Source organism: Tiliqua scincoides, chromosome 12, assembly GCF_035046505.1.
Source record: "Tiliqua scincoides isolate rTilSci1 chromosome 12, rTilSci1.hap2, whole genome shotgun sequence".
Lineage (NCBI taxonomy): Eukaryota > Metazoa > Chordata > Lepidosauria > Squamata > Scincidae > Tiliqua > Tiliqua scincoides.
In genome coordinates, this window is record NC_089832.1 from 17,779,956 (window position 1) to 17,798,959 (window position 19,004).

Below are 19,004 nucleotides of genomic sequence, written 5' to 3' on the forward strand. Positions count from 1 at the left end.
AAAAGACAATCACATCCCAAAACCCACAATAGAATGGGTATGTATATGCTCTGGATGTAGTGCAGCAAGGCAGACTAGCATGTGGAAGTCCCCACTATTAAAGAAAATCCCACATAGGACTACCACTGCTACTACCATGTGTCTGTTGGCACTCTTCTGAGGGAAACCAGTCTGCCTCATCTGGCTGCCAGCCAAAGTCCACTAGAACTGACATTTTGAACACACTGTTCTCTGGCCACTTATTACAGTCTACCAATATTATGAAGAAAATGTAAGTGATGCTAAAGAGTATTGTCATCGTTTATGGTGATCATACTTCAAGGACATGTTGCAAGAAATTCGTGCAAATTGTAAGGGATAGTGCATGGCTTTGCAGAAGCCTCAGCTGTTGGTATTTGCTAGACACTTATATTATTGATGAGTAAAGACAAAAGAAATGGGGAAAGCTAACCGGTGAATTCCAACTCCCTCTTGACCTAACTTATTGATAGATTGGTTTTGGTCCAATGTTATGACCATTGTCCAGGAAAAACCGCATGTGCACAAGTGGAATTTCAATCGGGCACCCAGGTGCTGTATCTGTTTCAACAGGGCAGCCCCTCACATGACAAGCTGCTTTTGATCATTCTCTTGCCCTTCCACAAATATTGAGTATCTCTCTGTAAGGTACAGGGATGCTACTGTTCTGAAACAGGTATGGAACTGTCATTGGGCTGCCTGCAATGAGTAAAAGGAGATAGGCAATAGGAAATAGGCAAATCTGACATAAGTATCCTATATGAGATTTGTTGTTACTGCCATTGTTTGAATGGATGTAGCAAGGTTCAGACAAGGAAAATAAGTACAGCATAAAAGCAAGTATTACAGTTCAAAATTACTTATTTTATGACTAATGTTAATTTAAAATCTCTATATTTTGTATCCCAAACGGATAATCTGTCAGTAACGTAGAAAAGCAACAGACTGTATTTGGAGCAACTGCGCCAGCAAGGAGAACAATGTGGAGTTGTGACAAGGATCATTTTATTTCTCCCTTTCGGTGGTTCAAAGTTCACTACTATCCAAATCAAAAGGAAATTTGTCCTGCCCCTGTCTTTGCTGCCCCAAGCAGGCAGCAAATGTAGGGTTTATGGAGTCACTGGTGGGCCACCAGGCAGGACTAGTGGACTGCATTCAGCTTGCTGGGCCATACACTATGAAGACCTGTGTTATGGAGTGCAAAAAGGTTTATGATGAAACAAACCACAGCAACTATGATACACATACTGAGTGTGTATCATACCAATTGATATGAATAGATTTCTCATGGCTATTCCTCATCACTCACAATTTAGATGTCTTCATGGAACAAAATGATTTTTCCTATTATCACAATGATAATTGAAAGAATAATAACTATATCCAGAGTTAAGACTTGGGGGGAGAGGGGAAATGAACACTATGTACCCAGTTTCTAATTAAAACCAGTGACTAAAACTATGACAATGTCATATTTAGCACTGCTAAGCTTTTCCCACTTCCTACATTAAGATGAAAAATTAAGTCAAAATAAATTTGTTAATATTCAAGTTTCATAATACATGATGGAAGAATTGTGTATTTTCAACAAGAGTTAAAGTTGTGACACTAACATTTCTTAATTTTAAAAATTATGCTCATTTTTACTCTTTCAAGATCATTCCAGGAAATGATTACACTTAAAAATAGGTCAAGAAAACGCTGTTAAGTGGATGAATCTTAGAGCCAGACAACCTCATTTCTATTCCAATCAATAACATATTGTTAAGTAGTGTAGCAGTTCCCGAATTGTGGGACCAGACCCACTGGTGGCTTGCAATTCAATTTTTGATAGGTTGCGCAGACAACACAAGGGTGATGTTAAGATCAAATAACTAAGATCAGATAACCAATTGCCTCAAGCCCCAAGGCTATTAAAAAATCAGATAGCTGCTAATTCCCTTGTAAATTATGGGAGCTGATAGCTTTGTAGGGCAATTAGCAGCTATCTTGCAAACTGCAGAAGCTGAACTCTTCACAGGGTAATTAGCAGCTAAGTGCTCAGCTCTGGCAGTCTGTTTTAGTTGATGTTGATTCCCCTAAAGTACAGCATTCCAACAAAATCCAGGAGATTTTGTGTTTATTTTTCTGGGGAGAAATGGGAAGGAGATCATCCAGTAAAATTCATTAGTGTTGCTTTATTATGAGAACTATTGAGGTTGCTTTTTCTTTTAAAGAAATAAAATATCACTTCTTTCTAAATCTTCAAGTCTTGTAAACCTAAGCAGGTCATTTTAAAAAGTGGGTCCCAGTGCTAGAATGTTTCGGAACTGCTGAGGTAGTGTATTGCTTGCTCCCCAATCCATGAGTTTTGTATTTTGATGCAAAGATGCACAGAATATAGCCCTAGCTTGCTTGGAATTGTCTTAAAACTGTTTGACAAAAATTAGGTGGGTCGTTTTAAATAAATAATGGCTTTCACAAAATACCTGTAAGTATGTGAAAAATAAATCATGTCTGTTCTTTCATGCAGCACTTAGCAGATGATCAAAAGGGCACTCACTTGCCCTTTTCATCAGAAGGCTCTCAGCTTTTCCACCCCATGAGCACTGCTGATTACAACATTCACACTCTCATTAATTTATAGTTTATACCCCCTAGTAATGAAGAGAGACCAGATTGTGCCCATTCTCAAATGTCTTACAGTATGTCTTTGCGGCTTCAGCTTCAAGAACGCAAGGCCACACATGTGCATGGTGGCTTTTCCATAGTAACCTCTGGAAATAACTCCCAACACAGCTCACTCACATAAATCATGCAGGGTGTCAAAGCTCAAAAGACTATGTTAAACCCTTTGAGTGCATGCATAAGCCTGTTGGGATATGAAAAATTATTACTAGAGTCAAGGAGCAAGTTCTAATTACATATTTTACATACTCCAAAGTTGATTGACAGAAGCCAATACATTAAAAAATTGCAACCATGTGCTATTGGCACACAATTATTTTTAACTTGTGTATTTCTAACCTATAGAAATCTGTATTCTATCATACATTCTCAGTTTAAATTAGGGGATCACAAAAATGTTTGACAGAATGTGGACAGTTTTAAAATACTAATGAAAACTACTGAATTGTCTCCTATTATCCCTTAGTAAAAAAAAAATCATGTTTTACAACTGTCAAATTAAATGCTTGGACGAGAAACATGTTTTACAAAAATTTATTGCATCCAACAAATACTTCAAGGCATTGTGCATTAATACACCATGTCTTAATAAACAAAAATAACTCCAAACATATTAAAACAGTACTATTTAAGAGTTTGGACAAACCAATAAAACAAATACACACCACAATGAAATACAGCACTGTCTGTTATATATTATGACCTCCTAAAATATTGCACTGCGGCAACAGATTAGTTCAATATTTTAATAGAAGACATGTTAAAATAGATACCTTTGGGGGAAAAAACTGTAGATACAACCTCTCATTCTGTCACATTATCACAAATCTCTAGCATCCCTCTTTGGCCTGGTAAAGTGGTGTTTTGTCTGAGCAGCAAGTAAAATGTATGAGCCCAAGTGCCATGATTTGAAAGTTTGGAATTGTTATGTCAGGATGCAAGTCACTGACTAATCCAAAGGAGTACAACATCACAAGGATGAAAACGTAAGTGGGCAGAAAGCACTGCAGTCCACAGAGTGTGTGCGCATGCACGCTCATTCTTCGCCCCCATCTGGCACCCCTTGCAACTCTGGATTTGCTCTTTGGGGGCAGGGCTACAACAGAAAGGGGAACTGGAAAAGCCCTTGTGGGTGCATGGTGCTCCTGTAGGCAGCCTTTTCCATCTCTCCAATGACAACTAAATTGCATATTTTTTTCTTTCAGTACAAAATTAAGAGCTTCAAAATGGTATAATACAAAGTCAACCATGATTCATATTGGCCAATACTATCTGCTGACAAACACCAACTCCAAAGAGAGGTAGATTTATCCTTTCCTGGATTATTCAGCCTTTTTTCATTAAAGCAATTCCAGGAACTGATTTATTAAACAAAATTATTCTTTATATGCTTAAAAGAGTTTTCAGGGTCCATCAGCAAGGTATTAATGAAAAAGGATAATACTCCAAGCAGAACATCTAGCAATTCCCTAGCTAAAACCCAACTACTAGAAATTTTTTTAAAATGCTAATTAAATAATGAATTCAAGCACGACTTTAAAAGTCTTACAAATAACATTTGTTTTCAATAGTTTGCTTTATACTGTCAATCCCTAAACATTATTTTGAATGTTCACCAACATTTGTTTTAACGTCATACGTGAGAAGCAAATAATGCCTAGATTAGCAGCATTTTTCTCCATACCAAGGTCCATATTGGAGAGCAAGTGTTAAAATTCACTTCAAACAAACTAAACTATGGTTGTTTTCTATAATTATGTAGGCCAAAAAAAAATAGTTCATAACAATTCAGAACCCCATAAAGCTGATTGCACATTGATTATTATCAAAGTCATCTAGTTTCCAAAATATTGTATTAAGTTTTGCAGATGCACTTTCCAAAAAGGAAACTGCCTGTAAACAAGTTATTTTGAAAATAAGTACTCTGCTAACTTTATAAGTCTGCTAGCTAATAATCCCCCCTGCTCCATTACTCTGTTTCCAGTTTACTGTTTGGCAATTACGACAGTTACAGACTTCTTGAGTTAGGAGATTCATAAAGGCCAACCAAACAAAAATTCTTTACAGCAACATTTTAACATTAAGTCTTAACTGCAAATATACATGGCACATGTTAAAGTTAAACATGCGACTTTGGTCTGATTAATACCAAGAAAAATGCAAATGACTGCAGCGGCCATGAATTCAGTCATCACATTAATACCACCTGGTACTCATTTTTAAAATGAAAAAGTAGATAATTTCAGATACTACAAAATGGACTGCACCGAAAGCACAATCCATTTCTGGTTCTAATTTTCACACAAAGCATCATTAATACCAACCAAGAAGTATTCAAGATTGAAAATGAGACTTGTCACAATACTGAATTGCCGCTGATCTGTATTCACTCATTTCTGTGGACAGCCACAATGATCAAACTGGCTTTCAAAAAGTGTACGCGCGTGTGTGTGTGTGTGTGTCTGAACATACAATTTACACAAAATCCACATTTTACATGGAAACACAAAACGGACAGTGCTGCAATGCATTTATAACACACCCTATGCAAGGTGTGTGAGTTAACACTTCAAATGTACTTTCTTACTCTCTTTTCATTTCTGGATTTGGGGGTTTGTTTTCTGGCCTCTCGATCAAACTTGCGGGAAGCCTGTGAGCGAGTCTTTACAAGGCAGGCACTTCTGGTTTTTACAACCTGCTTGCTGTTCCGTTGCTCTCGCTTGCGCCCACGCCTAGGGTGTGTTATAATCTTTTTTAAGTCCTTATGGATGGAATCATACCTATTCTCAGGATCATCGTCATCATCTTCCTCCTCCTCCATTGGCACAGCCCCTGATTTATTCTCTCCTTCATCTCCTTGGGAGAGGAAAAAAGGCAGACGTGTTTGACACAAGGAAAACAAATATTGCATCAGGTGCTGAGACAGCTTCAACCATCAACTCAAAAATTCTCACTGGCAACCATCTGTCCTTGGTAATTTCAAGTAATCTTTCATACAAACACAACTATCTTTTATAAGGGATGGCATATGAACTTAAGAACCACACCTACGAAAAGAAATTAAAAAGGCACCAAATACTGCTCACATAGTATAATTAAGTTTCACATTGTAGTTCATGTACAGTATACAGAGGTTGTGGGGTAAACACAACTATATGATACTGCACTGCAGCTTAACAGAATTAAGGTCATTCCACACTCATTCTACCCAGGGCTATTGGGTGAGACTGGAGTAAGTAGCTGTATAGACATATCGCTAGGCACACCATGGAGTAGGGTCAGGAAGCTTGATTCCTAGCATCTTTCCAACCTGTTTAAAGAGCAGAAAGGATTACATAAGTGACTTCTATGCATTCAGTCCTTCCACTGACTTATACACTGTGGTGTACAGGCGTGCCCCAGTATTTGCTGTTTCAGTTATCCATGATTCCACCAATACTGGAGATGCCCTTTAAAATGATATGGTGAAGGAGAAAGTTCATAACAGATTGTTCACCTTAGCACAGCAAAACAGCTGCATTTTCAGGGCTGCAAGAAGTCTTTTGAGCTGCCTAGCCTCTTCCTGGTCACTATGAGGTGCCTCCTTTTATTTGATGTCGCTCTAGAATGCATTGCGGTACATTCTCTTCCTGGTCATGATGCATTCTGGGAAGACACTGAATAAAAAGTGGAGCCTCAGAGCAACCATAAAGAGGCTGCAGGCAGCTTAGAAGACTATCATTTTAAATGATATGCCTATCATTATAAAGAGCATCCCCAGTATTCGATGGTACCCCTGTATCTGGAACAGAGCCCCCGCAGATACTGGGGCACACCTGTACATACAACAGCAAGGCAAACATAGGTACACTCCCTCCATCCTGGAATAGCTACCCTCAGCTGGCAAGTATGCAAACTTGTCCGTGAGCTTTCTGATAAACAGTGGCAAATAGTTAAGTATTTATGTTAATGTACAGCACACAACTGTGTAGAGCAAATGGCTCCTGCATCAGTGGTTCTCCAACTCAAGCTGTGGCCCACCTTGTCCTGGGCACTTGGATGCAACCCAACACTACCTGTCCTGCCACCAAGCCTTATGGGGGGACACCAGAGGCCACTTGCAGGTTGTGCCAGGTCTGTGAACCCTTCTATTAGCCTCTGCGAGCTCTCTAATGCCTGTGGAAGCAAACTGCAGTCACAAACCAAACATCACTTCCCCAAGCACAGGCTCGCAGAGGCCAATGGAGTGGGTTATGGGCCTAGCACAACCCCGAGTGGCTCCTGGATCTTGACCCACCAGTGGGTTGTGACCAAGAGTTTTGAGATACACTGTTGTGCATCTTAAAGAGTGGTTTTTGTTAAAGATGCAGAATGTCTGCAACAATATGCTTATTAACACTGTAATATCTGAGCCAGGTTATAGGTCCTATTTCAACTCAACAGAACGCTCAGCTCAACCACCTATGAACAGTGGAGGCTTAAACCAAAACCAGTCTTTTAAGAGAAGCAATTAAAAGCTTAAAATCAGCCCTCCTCTGATTGAAAAGCTCTTTGGTACAGTAAATCTGAAAGATGAGAATGAGCATTTGTGATGAGGGGTCTGCTACTTTCACCTTAACTCCATTCCTCTGTGCACGCATTTGTGTGTAGGGGGGAGAAAACGGGGAAGAAGATAAATAAAAGAGGAAGATGGAAAAGCAGACATTTATGCAGCTCTCTTCTCCTTCTTCCCCTCCATTATTTTAAAACAAAAATGTCTAACAAGCCCATCCTTTAAATGACTATAAGTTCTGTTACCATTCTTGTCTGTGGCACTGCCCTAACCAGGAAGATGTTATGACAGCTAAATATTTTCTCTCCCAAATTAATGAAAGTTTGCATGAGGAAAAATACTGAAATAGCTGTTTCAAAACTGACAAATGAATTTTCAATATTAAAGGGTCTATTTAAATCTATTTTTGTTTAAAGAACGGCAAATTTGTAGAAGCATTGCCAGTGTGTTGTGTTGAGCTTGGAAGACCTGGGCTCAAAATTTCTATTAAGCCCTTAAGTTCTATGTGTGTTCTTGGGCCAGCCACCACCTCTCAGCCTAACCTCCCTTACAAGGTTACTGCAATAATAAATGGGGATAATCTTATGAATGCCACCTTGGAGAAAAGATGGATTACAAACAAAACATAACAAATACCAAAAACAGATACATTAAACAGAACTTTAACTGCAGGCAAGGCAGCACATTCCACAAGGCAAACCTAGATTTTCTGGACAGACACATACCACTAGCAGTGCTTAAAGTCATCATGACCAAGGTTTGATGTGGTTCCATATTTCTAGAACCAAACTGTGTCAATAATCTTACTGCAGACTCAACAATTAAGCCACAGGAAAGTACATGTGCAACACTAGATGGGTTCACCACAATCCTATTATGCAAGCACAGAATCCTGTATCAAATCTTATCTTTCACTCCTAAATTTCACACAACCCCTTGCAAATTAATAGGGGCTGAGTGGTACAACAGTTCCGGTACAACCATTTTAAAATCCTAGTTAAAAGGGAATTTAAGTAGACTCTGTTTCCCCCTTTCTAGATGTGGCTACTAAGGATAAAGCTCTGTTCCATGACTTCTTTTCAAACTCAAGTCAACGCTGGATCTGAATTTTGGGGGCACAGGCCATTCCATGTGTATCTCCTTGTTTGAGCCATTCTCAACATTTCAGCTTCATTTGAAGCGCTATGACTGGGATAACCTAGTAAGAATTCTGTGCAGAGAAGGAGCAGGAACCAGAGAGCAGAGTCCTGCAAATCTCCACTGGAAGTGTTGTGCAAGAGCAAATGTTCATCATGAAGTTGAATTCTTGTGGACTGACATCAGGATGAGTTCAGTAAAGGCAGGATCTAAGCTCTTCTACATGAAGATGGAACATTCCACACCAGCACACTGTTGGACACGCAAGACCCTCTGGCTGCGGTAGCTTGCTGCAACATCCCTCAGAAAGTTCAAACACAGATGACCAATCAATCCAACCAGGTTCAACATAGAAGTCTGTCCATGTAGATGAAAAGGCCTGGAGGAACTCTGGATCTTAATCAGCATGAATCTGACCAATACAGAATGGTTTTACTTTGAGAAGACATAACCAAAAGGAGCATTTTTCTCAATCCTGGCCACAGTTCCTATATATTTGTACCTACTGGGTGCCCATTTCAAATATCCTGTGCTGATAGAATCATGCCATGGCAGAATCAAAAGCCTAGTTTGAATGAATCTCAGGGCCCAATCCTATCCAACTTTCCAGCACTGATGCAGCCACAATGCAAGACCAATGTAAGGGAACAGATGTTACCTTACCTTGAAGGAACCTTGATAACTGTCCCTCCACCGAAGAATGCAGCACATGCCCTGTTGGCATGGCTGCATCAGCACGGGAAAGTTGGATAGGATTGGGCCCTGAGTTTAACTCTGAAGGACAATGAGGAAAGAAATTCATTTAGCCCTGATAATAGCTACACAGATTAAGTAAGAAAAAAAATGCCAGTCATTTCCTAACCATTAACAAACCAGCCTTTCCCTAGTGTTCTGGACAAGGAACTCAAAGACACTGGTATGACTGTCAAAAAAAGGAAGACACCAACATCCTACCACATTTCTCTCCATTGCAAATATTAGTCAATGAAGGAGAGGAAGAATTTCAGAACCTCCCTCTCCTGTCAATTACAGTAATGACTGTGCTCTTATTAGATTGCATTGTTTCTGAGCAGCCAGGGAAGACAGAAATTGTGTTTTTTTTTTAACCCCTGACTGCTGGGTAAACAGTGACTTTCCAAACTCATAACACAAATTTGTGGGCAGGCAGCTTTTTCTGATTTCAGAACTGGGTAGACTGTTGACACTTGTTTTCTTTTATCAGTTGTTTAATAAATATAGTCATTTAAACATTTCAGACTGTCATTTAGGAGATTTTCTATCTCAATGGTAGGTTAGGATAGGTCCAATGTAGTTCAGTAGATACCACCACCCCACAACATTTCTAGGTAGGGCCCTAATACAAGGTAGTTGAAAAAGACATTTTCCACGCTGGATTCCAACATGACGATCATAGTTTCTTGTTCATGTTGCAAGAAGACAACTGCATCACCATTAATTTCTTTGCACTTCTGACTTTCAATTCCAGCCCAGCAGTTTCTGTTCAGAGTCTCTTCTTTATCTGACAGCTGTGTTTATCCAAAGTCAACTGAGTCTCCATCAGAATCATAACAGTGCAGGATATGTTTTGAGGCAGACTTAGCCAAGGTTTTGGAGACAAATGTGCAGGTCTTTCAGAACCCACTTGAAAGGTTGGGTCAAGTCTAGCCTCACTTGTGAAAGTGGCTGATGAAGGCAAGATGTTTGTTCCCAATGAGACCACGGTCAATGAAACTTGTTAGAAAACTGAAAACACTGCAGATTCTTAAAACTGAAGTACTAAGACACTTCAGTAGTTTTGGTAAAAATTTATTACATCTAGACTTCCAAATAATATGGAAATAAATCCAAGTCCTTCTCTATTAACGGATTTACTGAGCAATCCTAGGCATGTCTACATAAAAGGAACTCCCACTGAATCCAATTTAGTGGGAATTGCTCCCAGATAAAGTGTGCGTAGGTTTGCAGTCATATTCGATTTAAATTGAATACAATGTTTTAAGCTCTGAAGAAGTAATCTGTCATTCCAGCCAAGTGAAGAACTCGCATCCTACAAAATGACTCATCTGGACATACTCCAGATTACCTCTGTGTGTGATGTCATCACTCTCCCTCAACTTTGCATTTTCAGCAACATTTATGACTGAAGGTTGCAGCAACCTGGGTTCCACATCCCTCCAACTTTTCAACTTGTATCACATTTCACTATTTCTAGGTTAGCTAACTTAATGTGTATGACTGGCATCAATTATTACTGCTAGAAAAGCTCAAGCTACCAAAATTTTCTAATAGGTTCTCTAACACTCTATCCAGACTATCCAGTAAGAGGCAGAATAGAAATTACTTGACTGAAGAGGCTATTTAATCACTCAAAGTACTCAAGCAGAAATTCCCCCTAAAGTAATCCCAAATGGAGTTAGCAGTAGATTGTAACAAAAAAGTACTCCATGGGGGGGTTCAATGGGAAACATGTTCCCATTGAACATGGGAACATGAACAGCTTGAACCCTTGTTCATGAACAGCTGCTTTTCAGACCACCAACACGTCCATGTAGTTGCCTACAGTTAGGAGGGAAACTCAATGCTCACTCCAAGTTTGGATCATACACACTGAATGCTGCTGAACTGAACTGAACTGAACACGGCAGGAGCCATATTACAATTTTGTTACAGTATCAGATACCTAAAGGTGTAGAGCAAACATTCTGTATACCTTTATTGTATATCTTTACCAATACAACACGTGGATATTTAAGGACTAGTGGGACCTCCATAGCTGCAGGCTCAGCATCCACTGATTTCAGTATCGAGTCTGCAGATGGAGGACCTCCCAAGACTTCCTGAACACAACCAAAGCAGCTTCCGGGAAATGTTCTGAGGCATGGGAAGGCTGCACACAGCAACTCCACATCTCAGAAGGCCTTCTTGAAGCAAAGGGAAAACACTTCTGGTTGTCCAGGTGCGCTTCCCCCCCCCCGATTTCATTAGCCACGAAATTCATTATCTGCAGGGGGGTCCAGCCACAGATCCCTCTGTGGATACTGAAGGCCCACCATATAGATATTTATCAATGTCTCAGTAAGGAACAAGATTTCTGGAGCAGCATTCAGTTGGGTTTTTGATCCAGCAAAATACCTGCAACTGCAAAACACAAGGACACACCTCACTATTAAGCAGAAATTATCTGTTATGACCACGATTTAGAATAAGTGTGCAGGTGTTTTTATAAACCAGGGAATGCTAGGCGTTCTAGTTTATGCTCACGGACTTACAAGGAGGGTAAAAAAGTTTTCTACATTAATAAATAACAAAAATTTAGATTTAATCTTGTGCACACCTGAAGACTGACAAAATCCAATTTTTGGAGTCACCGACAAGCTCTCCGTCATTGGTTTAATCTTCTGCTCATCACCGCTTGCCTCGCCTCCTGAATTCAGGTCTTCATTTTCAGTTTCATGCGATGACGATGATGACGTGGTGCTGGCAATGTTCTCATTCTTTGTTTTTTTAGAATCAGTCCTCCCTCTTTCTTTACGATTGCCTTTGGTACTTCCCTTGGCGGCCGCCCCTCTTTTTTTGCTGCTGTTCTCCTCATAGAAGTCCTCATCAGAAGAGGACAGTAAGTTCCCTTGGACGTTCCTGGACTTTCTCCTTTTGGGATTCTTTTTTGTCTTGTCTTTAGAATGATTTCCTTTTAAATTTACTTTGTCCTCAGAAACATCTCGGGCCTGTGCTTTCTTGGGAGATTTCTCATTGTCTGAAGAAGTTCCCTGCTGCTTCTTACACGTTCTCTCTCTCAAGCTCCTTCTTGTCTTTCCCTCAACAATACTTGGTTGTTTACTGTTGCTTCCAGAAGCACTGCTACCCTCTTTCTCAGGAGACGATTTTTCAATTTCCGAAGAAGAATCGTTTTGCTTTTTGGCAGACAGTTTTCTCTGTTTCACGCTTTCCTTTTCTTTTGTGCCTTTTCTAGACTTCTTTCCAGCATCATCTGAAGAATCACCACTCTGCTCCCGCTTCAGAGACTGTCCTGTATCATCAGAAGACGAATCCCGCCCTTCATTTACCAAAGGTTTGCTGATCTTCCTTGAAATTGTGCTCTCCTCTTTTTCAGACGATGCATCCTGTTTGCCTCTGGAAGATCTATCCCTTGTTCGTTTCTTCTGAGCCACTGTCTCTTTAGAAGATGCATCTTGCACAGCACTGGCTGGTCTCTCTTCATCTGGAGTGGACAGTTCACCACCATCATTCACGTCATTGCACAATGCAGCCAGCTGCCTCTGCTTTGAATTTATTTTCCCTTTTTTATTTGGTTCTCCTTCTGAGGAATCACAATTCTCTCTCTTAGGACCTTTTCTGTTGGCCTTCTTGACAGTTTTACTCAAATTGTCCGTCTCTCTTTCCAACTCTGTATCGGAAGATTCTGAATTTTGGCGTTTCTTTTTAGCAGCAGCTAAATCTTTACCGGACTTGTCTTTGTTAGCATCAAAATCTGATCCAGAACTTGAACTTTTTCTTTTTCTTTTTCCATTATCCTCCTTCACTGGTTTTCTCTTGAGCTCATTTAAGACATTTTTGACTGCTTCACTGCTGCTGTCAATATCCGATGAACTGCGGCTCATCATGGCTACTTCTTGAAGGACAGCAGGCATGTCTTCAGAATCCGAACTTTGGTCCGCTGTGTCTAACTTCTTCATCTCAGTGTTAGGTCGAGGACTGCGAACAGTGCTATCTGGAGAACTTGGCTTCTCCTTTCTTTTGGGATGCGTAGATTTTCTCTTGTGCGTCTCACGATCCAAGTCATTGCTGTCCTCTTCTGAATTAGAAGTGATGTTTCTGTCTGTTGGACGCCTCCGAGGGGTGGTTTTCACACGCGGAGACCTTCGAAGATCAGGATCTTCTACCACAGATAAGCCTTCATTTTCAGGTGAACATTCAGTAGCGCTGTCATGATTTTCTTCCCCACCTTCTCCCTGATCTCCTTTTTCTGTTTTTCCATCTGGATCATCAGCTTTTAACGAAGAAGTTGAGAGGGACACTGGGGTAAGTTTCACAACCAGTTCCTTTGTTACTTTTGTAGATGGTATCACCTTCATTCCCCCCTTACTGTCTCTAGATTTCATTTTTGCATTTACCTGACTTCCAGCGCCAAGCTCACCAGCTGCTTTCTGTGCTTCCATACAAGACTCAAAAATATCTTCAGGGACAGATGAGGGAACAGAAACAATGTCCATATCTGTTTCCTCGGTATTATTAGGCTCATACTGAAGCTCATCTGTTTTTCTGGATTTTTTATCCTTGCTGTTGGATTTCTTGTTTCCTGTTTGCTCTGATGCTGGTACACTCGGATCCAAATGCTCGCGGACCTCCGGCACAGCTTTATGTTCTTTGAATTCCTTTTCTTCCGTTTTCCTCATTTCACTGTTATCTAGTTTAATTTCAGTTTCTTTCTCTTTGGTATTTTTTTGCTTGAATTTAGTATCCAAAGCTTGAATCTCCACAGTCAGAGCTTCCTCCAATGTTGTATGTGCTTTTCGGATATCACTCAGCACAGATTTAAAAGCCTTCAGCTGACGTAAATGCACTGTTGGGTTTATTTCAGAATTTTCAGCTGCCTCTTTCAAAAACTTTACAAAACTATTATTCATGTTAGCTGTTGTTTCAACCAGCTTTTTTGTTTTTTTAAGCAAGTCTTTTGGCACCATCAATGCTTTGTAGGAATACATTAGAGCACCAGAATATGGACAATCTAATTTCTTTTCTTCTCCATTACAGTTTGAACTAATTTTTTTTGAAGAATATTTCAGTGTGTTGTCATACATCTTACTTTTTTCACTGTCAACTCTGATTCTTTTTTTATTTTGCTGCAACAATTGTTCTAAGTTTTCAAATACACTATCACAGGCCGTGACCAAGTCCAGCAAAGGATCTGGTTGGCAAATATAGCAGTGCCACTGGTTATTTTCATCCATTATGGTAGACAGCTCCTTTCGGCCCAAGTTGCGCAATATACATTTTTTGCAGAAGGCATTATGGCAAAAGTCACAGCAAATTAAGTTTCCACCTTCAGCACACCATCTGAAAGTAAAGTTTGAACATTTTTTAAAACATGTTGCTGCAAGTAAATCAGGAAAACATTAACTTCAGCAAAAGCCAAAGCTGGTCATTAGCGTTTATGAAAGAATGCCTCCCAAAAAGAATGCTAGCTACAACATGTTCATGTTGTATCTAAAAGAATCCATGTTTCTCTCTTCAAAACAACTGCTTTTACCCCATATGCAAATTGACACACATACAACTGACTAAGCCTGCAATCCTCCACACCCACTTTCCTCCGAGTAAGACCTATTGAACACAGTGGGGCTTACTTCTGAATAAATATGCAATCTCTTCAATCAGCTGACAGTTCTAGCCATTAATCATAAGGATACTATACAAGAGCACAACTAGCTCTTAATTACAAAAGGTTAGTGTCCTTGTATGGAGACTTGTCTTCATATGGAGACTCTTGTATGTAAGTCTCTTGTATGGAGACTTCTCCTTGTCATGGAGAAAAAAACAAGTACAATGCAGTTTTACGCATCCTTTGGCCAGTGTTCAAGATGCAGGTGCTCTAGGACTTTAGGGAAAGGGTTGTAATTCAGCCTTGCCCCCACTCCCTGCTGTTGTCAGTCCCAGTTTTCCTGCAGTTGCTACACATGAGTTTTGACTAAATCAAAGTTTGATTCAAAAATATCGAGATAGTCTGACTGGATCAGATCAGAGGCCCATCTAGTTAGTACAGCATCTTATTTCCCATAATGGTTAACTTGATGCCTCTGGAAAACCTTCAAGTTGGACATGAAGACTACAGCTGTCCCTGCTGTTTCCCAAGTATTCAGATGTTTACTGGCTCTGAGCCTGGAGTTTGGCACAGGCATAATATCAGTGGACTTGGAACCCATGGATTTGACTGAGTTCCAAACCCACAATGTAGGACTGACCTGACCTCCTGAACACAACAGGAAAAGCATTCCTGTCATGTCCAGATGTCCTCTTAAGAGTTCCACCATGGATGCCATTACCTGCAGATTTCAGCATCTGTGGGGGTTTGAGGAACAGAACCCCCCCCCCCCCCGGAGTTGAAGTCAGGCTGTATAACTGAACAGTTAACAGCAGTGATCTGCGATGCTTGAATGCCCAGATATGCTCCTACTCACTCTACTAAGTTTGATTATAGAGAAAGACCTGTATATACCTACCTACACTGTTCGTCCATTCCATCTGCATCACGGCTGATGTCATCACTCATGTAATATTTGAAGCAAGTCTATGAAAAAAAGAAGTTTCTTCTTTCAGAAACTTTAGTTACACTGACTATATAAAACACATGCATTGCACATCATTACTGAACTCAAATTAGTATCAAAGTGAATAGACCTTGCATGGCAGACCACACTACACTGCCCACCTTTATTTTATTGCTATCACTTCAACAATCATGAACTTTGACCTGTCAACTATATCCTCATTTCCAAGACACTATTTCAATGTGACGAAGTAAAATACTGAATTTTATACATGGTTCGCAAGATGCCCAATATCAAGATAGTTTAAAGTGTAGGGGGCACCTGCACAGCAAAGACCTGCATATCATGGAGGCTGTGGGGGAGGCAGAGAGAAAAAAGAGACATATGCACTCTTGTGCAGAAAGACATTCCTTTTCCACCCTTGTCCCTCTCAGTAGAAACTACTACTGAGCTTCTATGCCATGCTCACCCATGCTTGCCAATAAATGGTTGAGCAGGCAATGCTAGGCAAGGCACTACTTTTGCCTTCTCCTGGCCTCACCACAAGAGGGTCCCAAAGTGGAGTACTTTATTTTTTGCCATAAAAGTAAAGAATTATTTCATACAAAAAAGGTGAAGAGCCTTGGTGGAAGAGAACTACTTGTCACATGCTCTGGTGAACTCTCTAATTTGTGGGGTATAGATTTTCTCTCAAGATGGAACTCAGAAACTGTGCATGCACATTCAAACATTTCCACGTACCTTACAAATAAGGACATTCAATGCAGGGTGTCTGTAGATGGAATCCTTTTGAAAATGGTTCACCTGCTGACCACAAGCTGTACAGCTCACAATACCATGCAGCCCTTCCTCTACAAAAAGTTAAAAGCAACATATCAGGCTTTCCTACAAAGAGCAACTTTTCCCAACACGTTTGGTTTGTCATGCTGTTTTAAAGAAATGGCAAACATCATTCAGGGGCAGGAGGTCTGGTCTAGAGGGTAGAGCCTCCGCTTGCCTGAAGATAACATCCGCAGGTCGCCAGTTCGAGGCCACCAGCACCGTGAATGGTGAGACCTTGAAGCAGCTGACAAGCTGAGCCGAGTGATTCCACATGGTCTTTGGTGTGAGTGAAGAAGCGTCTTGGCTGCCCTCCATGTGAGAGATGAAGGAGCTGCTTGTCAGCTTGCGTGGGAGGAAATCGGAGGCCAGAATGTGATACCAGATCAAAAAGATCCATCTGAAATGTTGTGGTTCTTGAAAGATAGAACCTTTCTTTGATTGTAAAAATCCCTACAGGGATTTGGAACAGCCTGCCTTTGTAAACCGCCTTGAATAAAGTCTGAGGAGAAATCTGATGACCAAGAAAGCCGGTATATAAATACCTGTATTATTATTATTATCATTCCCATGGCACTGCATGTCTTCCCATCCTCATTTTGTAAAGATACTTTATACAGAGTTAAAGAAAAAATGGTTAATCAGTTCCTTCACTTACATGGCTACTCTCTCCCAACTCAAGAGATATATACATATATATTCACCATGCGGAAGGTCAGTCTCAACAATCAATAAAAATATTCCACCATTCTTGCTATGCTAACGTCTTGAAGTTGCCCCATAAAAATCAACTTCCCACTCATCTTTCAGGATTCTATTTATTCGTATGTGCTATTTTAAAACATCTCTAGCCCACCTTTCCTGCCCTTAGGCAGCTTACAATAAGCACTCCAAAAAACAAAAAAGTAGTGAGGCCGATACACCTAGAAAGCTCACAAATAGGTACCAAACAAGAGCAGAACATAAGAACAAATGTCCATCCAGTCAGAACATGGAGGGTCCATTTAGTGGTTGATTGAGTTATTCTCCACACTTCTGTCCAATCCTTTTTTTTACAAAAGTCATCTAACATAGAAGCCATCACTAGGGACAATGAATTCCATATTTCTGCCTTGTTAGGAGAGGTTACAGCTCTGTGTTTTGTCTGAAACCAGGACACGTGGATTAAATTCACCTAAACCAGGATATAGAATCAAGGTTCTATAGTTCCAGATCCTCCTTTTAAACTGCAGCTAAACCACACTCCTAAGTCCATGCAATATGGGGAGCTGTGGTTTAACTAACTGGGACTTTTTCCTAACAAGCAGGCAGGCAAGGGGAGGAGGGAACATGTGGTTTCAGAGGCTCATCTAAATTAGTTCTTCTGAACACTGCCTATGACTATATGAAAAATGGCAAACAGTGTTCAATAACTTGTAGAACATCTTTGTCTCCTGCTAGTGATATTATGAAGGTTAGCTCTAACTTAGATATCAAAGGGCACACCACATTTTTATTTCACACAACATTCTATTACTGTATTTATGCCTTTTGACATGTGCAATGTATGAAGGAACTTGTATTTGTAAGACACTTTGATGCTCATAACATTAAATATTTTAAAAATATATTAGTCAAAAGGGGGCAGTTCAAACACAGAGAAGTTGATTTATGTTGCATTTACCGCCACGCTTCTTTTGAGTTTCAGGTTTCAGTTTAGCAGTATTTCTATTTCTAAATTCAGGCCCTTTAAAATCATCTTTGTCTTCATTCAACACCGGCTCTGGCTGTACAACTACTGTACCTAAAGAGAAGATCATTAAAAACAATTATACACAAACATCAAAGGCAGATGCCAATATAAATATCCAACAGTTGTATTTTTATAGCACCAGCCATATCCATGGTGCTTTAGAATGAACCAGGAGAACAGGCACAAGGGAGACAGTGTATCCAGAAAAAAAACAAAGGGAAGATCCACATGCCCAAGGGACCTTGCATTTATTGCCCTGAAGCTGTTCGGCAATGCCTACGACAGAAAAAAAATGTGCAGTTCCACCAGAATTTCCCCAAAATGGAAAGCTTCTCAACTTCTATTTAAATGTTACATTGCAGGGTCAAGGCTATTTCATTGCTAGATTTCCTATACAGTCAGCAGTACCCAGTCACAGTAGCAGAATAAAAATTCAATAGGCCAGCACCTTCAGGATCTGGGTGGTAGCGCAGACAACTGGGCCCCAGATTACTGGAATATTACTGTACTTGTTAGCCTACAAATCAATTACCTTTAGGCAAGCTCTTCATATCAACATCATTCTCCGAGTTTTCATTTGAAACATCTTGATTCAAATCTTCATCTACAGGTTGTTCATCATCTGAGCCAACGTATTTTGTTACAACTGTAGGTTTCCTGAGGGAACAGCAAACACAAATACTTCTGGTAACACCAGCGCACGTTACTTTAACCAGCAAACTCCTTGAACTTCACTGCAAAACCCATGATCTACCATATGTTATGGCTCCTTCACTCATTATTACAGTATTGTTTTGGAAAAGAAATCTAACAA

General features: G+C 40.1%; 1 protein-coding gene across 2 annotated transcripts in view; it reads right to left on the minus strand.

Moving 5' to 3' along the window:
• Positions 1-19,004, minus strand: part of ATRX (ATRX chromatin remodeler) — a 69,225-nt gene that overhangs the window by 34,678 nt on the left and 15,543 nt on the right. For both annotated transcript variants that reach the window (XM_066639877.1, XM_066639875.1), the window contains exons 5-10: positions 18,723-18,847; positions 18,122-18,241; positions 16,381-16,490; positions 15,592-15,659; positions 11,688-14,428; positions 5,466-5,541 (exon numbers count right to left, since the gene is read on the minus strand). In XM_066639877.1, coding sequence (XP_066495974.1) covers positions 5,466-5,541; positions 11,688-14,428; positions 15,592-15,659; positions 16,381-16,490; positions 18,122-18,241; positions 18,723-18,847 — 3,240 coding nt within the window. The remainder of the gene's footprint in view (positions 1-5,465; positions 5,542-11,687; positions 14,429-15,591; positions 15,660-16,380; positions 16,491-18,121; positions 18,242-18,722; positions 18,848-19,004) is intronic.